This window comes from Amblyomma mixtum, chromosome 3 (genome assembly GCF_055824585.1).
Source record: "Amblyomma mixtum isolate Tamu chromosome 3, ASM5582458v1, whole genome shotgun sequence".
In the NCBI taxonomy this organism is placed as follows: domain Eukaryota; kingdom Metazoa; phylum Arthropoda; class Arachnida; order Ixodida; family Ixodidae; genus Amblyomma; species Amblyomma mixtum.
Window position 1 is genome coordinate 27503309 of NC_143014.1, and position 2438 is coordinate 27505746.

At 49.7% G+C, this 2438-nt stretch overlaps 1 protein-coding gene across 1 annotated transcript; it reads right to left on the bottom strand.

The window, feature by feature from the left end:
* Window positions 1–274: 274 nt before the first annotated feature.
* Window positions 275–989, bottom strand: LOC149349499 (uncharacterized). Its single transcript, XM_089575461.1, has 2 exons — window positions 565–989; window positions 275–437 (listed from the first exon to the last, which is right to left on the bottom strand). The coding sequence occupies exons 1-2, from the start codon at window positions 987–989 to the stop codon at window positions 275–277; spliced, it is 588 nt and encodes a 195-aa protein (XP_089431587.1).
* Between the last annotated feature and the right edge of the window lie 1449 nt (window positions 990–2438).

Here is a 2438-nt window from a genome sequence, read left to right on the forward strand (position 1 = left end):
AGCAGAAATAACTAAAAACGCGAAGGCACATAAAATTGAGCACGTGTGGGTCTCTGCACCGCATAAAGTGCATCACAGTGAATGGCTCTGAAGGCAAAACATTTGGATGATAAATTTATCGAAACTGTGAACGTATTGTGATCTTAGACAGCGAAACTGACAATGTCGTACTGTACAGCAGTTGTGAATCAATCACAGCTAGTGCCAACAAGCGACAGTGCAGTTGTCATATGAAAGTTATGAACGTTCTCCCTCTACCTTCTCCGCTAATTAGTTATTGATGGGAAATCGGTATTTCAATGATTGAGCATGCGCAGTGGCGCCGTGGGTGCCACCACAAGGGCCGGAGTCCGTGAACGCGGCAGTTCCACTCAGTCGGTCCCGCCAGCCGCTTGTCGAACCGCGACTCCATCGTCATGCAGGAGTGTGGAGGCCATCTCTGCATGGAAAAAATGTCACCGGAACATGAGCGCACTCAAGGAAAGGCGGAACGCTAAAAAAGGTGCAGTTAACAGAAGAGAAATGAAGCAAGACAAGAAAAGGAGATATAACCAAAGAATACACTCACTGTGGTAGATATCGTGTGGCCCACAGAAGGGTGTGCCCCCAGAGGTGGATGATGGGGGCTGGTTCTGGAACACGTATCTGCCACTCTTCTCGATCCGGCTCGACTCTGCAGCGGCCTTCCTCTGGTCGGCCAGCACGTTGACCTCCTGTGTGGACATCTGCTGCGCGATGGACTGCGGGCCCGACGTCAGCGCACCAAACCACATCGGGTCCGTGTTCTGGATTTCTCGCATGACCTCCTTGCAGACCTGGTACTCGTCGACAGGCCGCTCGTATTCGGCGAGGGACGTTGTGGTCGACTCCGTGCCTTGCTCTGACTCCTTCATAGAGGTTGAGGATGGCGGAAACGGCGCGCCACGCAATTCTCGCCGGACGCTACTGGCCCTGATCGTCAATGTCACCCTGGGCCGAATCGAAAGCATCTACTTCCTCCTCTTCCTCTTAAAGCATGGCACATGCCCACATGGGGGAACGGCCAAGGTGTAGTTGTTGTTGTTGTTGAAAATGGATCTAACTGCTCGGCCTTAGTCTTCTTCTATAGCTCGCCTTGGCCTTCGGCGGTCGTCGTCGTCTTCCTTTGTCGTCCCTGTCTCCGCATTTCCGAGGCGCGGAATAATAAAGGCGCGGCGAGGAATAAAGCTGGGTTCCTGCTCTCAACCTCACGGCACAGCAACGTTCCTCGTCCTCGATAACCTAATTTCCGCAGAGATCGCACTTTTCCCTCGGTGGGTTGACGTGGGCGTGTTTTTGATCAGTCTTTTTAGAAATAAGTTTGACTTCTGAGAACGACGGATACGCACGAGACGGTTTCCATCTTCCCAAGGTCACCTCAATCATATTCTCCATGCCTGTCCCTCGGACATTCTCCCAATGGATCTGCAGCTCTTCGAGCGGTGCACCGAGCCCAAAAGGGTTCGTCGTGCGCTAAGGGCTCGTGGCCACTTGGCGGGCCTAATCACCCCCCCCCCCACCTTATTCCACCAAATTGATGAATAAAAATTGTTTCTAGCTTTCTCTTTCCATCTTGCTCGAAAGACCTTGTGTTCCTTGGCCAATATCGCTCCTGCTTTCCTGTCTCTTCCCCTACAAGTCACCTTTTCGTCTGCTTACATTTCCCAGGTAAAGCGTAACAAACTTTCGCTGCAGGTCAGCGCTTGCCCTGCGTACCCTTTTTTTCAGTCCTGTCATGTCGTTCGCCACGTTCGTTACGGGGTCAGGGTGGAAATGAAAATGTCTTGTATTGACATAATCAATAAAGTGGTATGGCCTGTATAAGCTGATAATTTTAACTGATACTGAAACTCGCGTAATCTGCTGTGGAATTCGATCGGTGTCTAACTGTACTAATAGTTAAGTTATCAGAAATTAGTTAACCAGCTGACTAGTAAACTTTATTCATTTGTTTTCTGATGTCCACCAACGCGGTATTATTGTGCCACAGAAGCCGCCTTCATACCTCCCAAAGCCTATTTTTGACAATTCCGGTTTACTTTCGCTGAAACAACCGGTATAGTGTACTACCGGAACTGCAAGCGTCGAGCGCGGGGACACCCCGCTCCCAGCAGAAGACATTCACTGAAACTTACCCATGAGGCGAATGCTAGACTAGCGGCATAAATGCGAGACATCCCCCCTCCCCCAAGATTTACTACACACTCTATCATCGGCATTTCTCACCGCCTCAGATGCCGCTGAAATTCGCACTTTTTTTCTTTTACATTTCTTCCGAATGAGATTTTATTGCCGCATGAAAGTCGCATGCGAATACTGCTGCATTTTGGTATTTCTTTTTCAATCGCAGTAGTTCTGCAGAGTTGTGTGTTCAGTTCCATTACAATGTCAACTGTGTCCAAGCAATTCTGCGTCTCTTT

What these genes read in the sequence shown, in the direction of transcription:
- LOC149349499 (XM_089575461.1), bottom strand. Translation starts at nt 989, where the DNA reads ATGCTTTCGATTCGGCCCAGGGTGACATTGACGATCAGGGCCAGTAGC. An exon ending in CACGATATCTACCACAGTGA is followed by an intron (nt 438 to 564) that starts GTGTATTCTTTG and finishes TTCCATGCAGAG; the next exon opens with ATGGCCTCCACACTCCTGCA.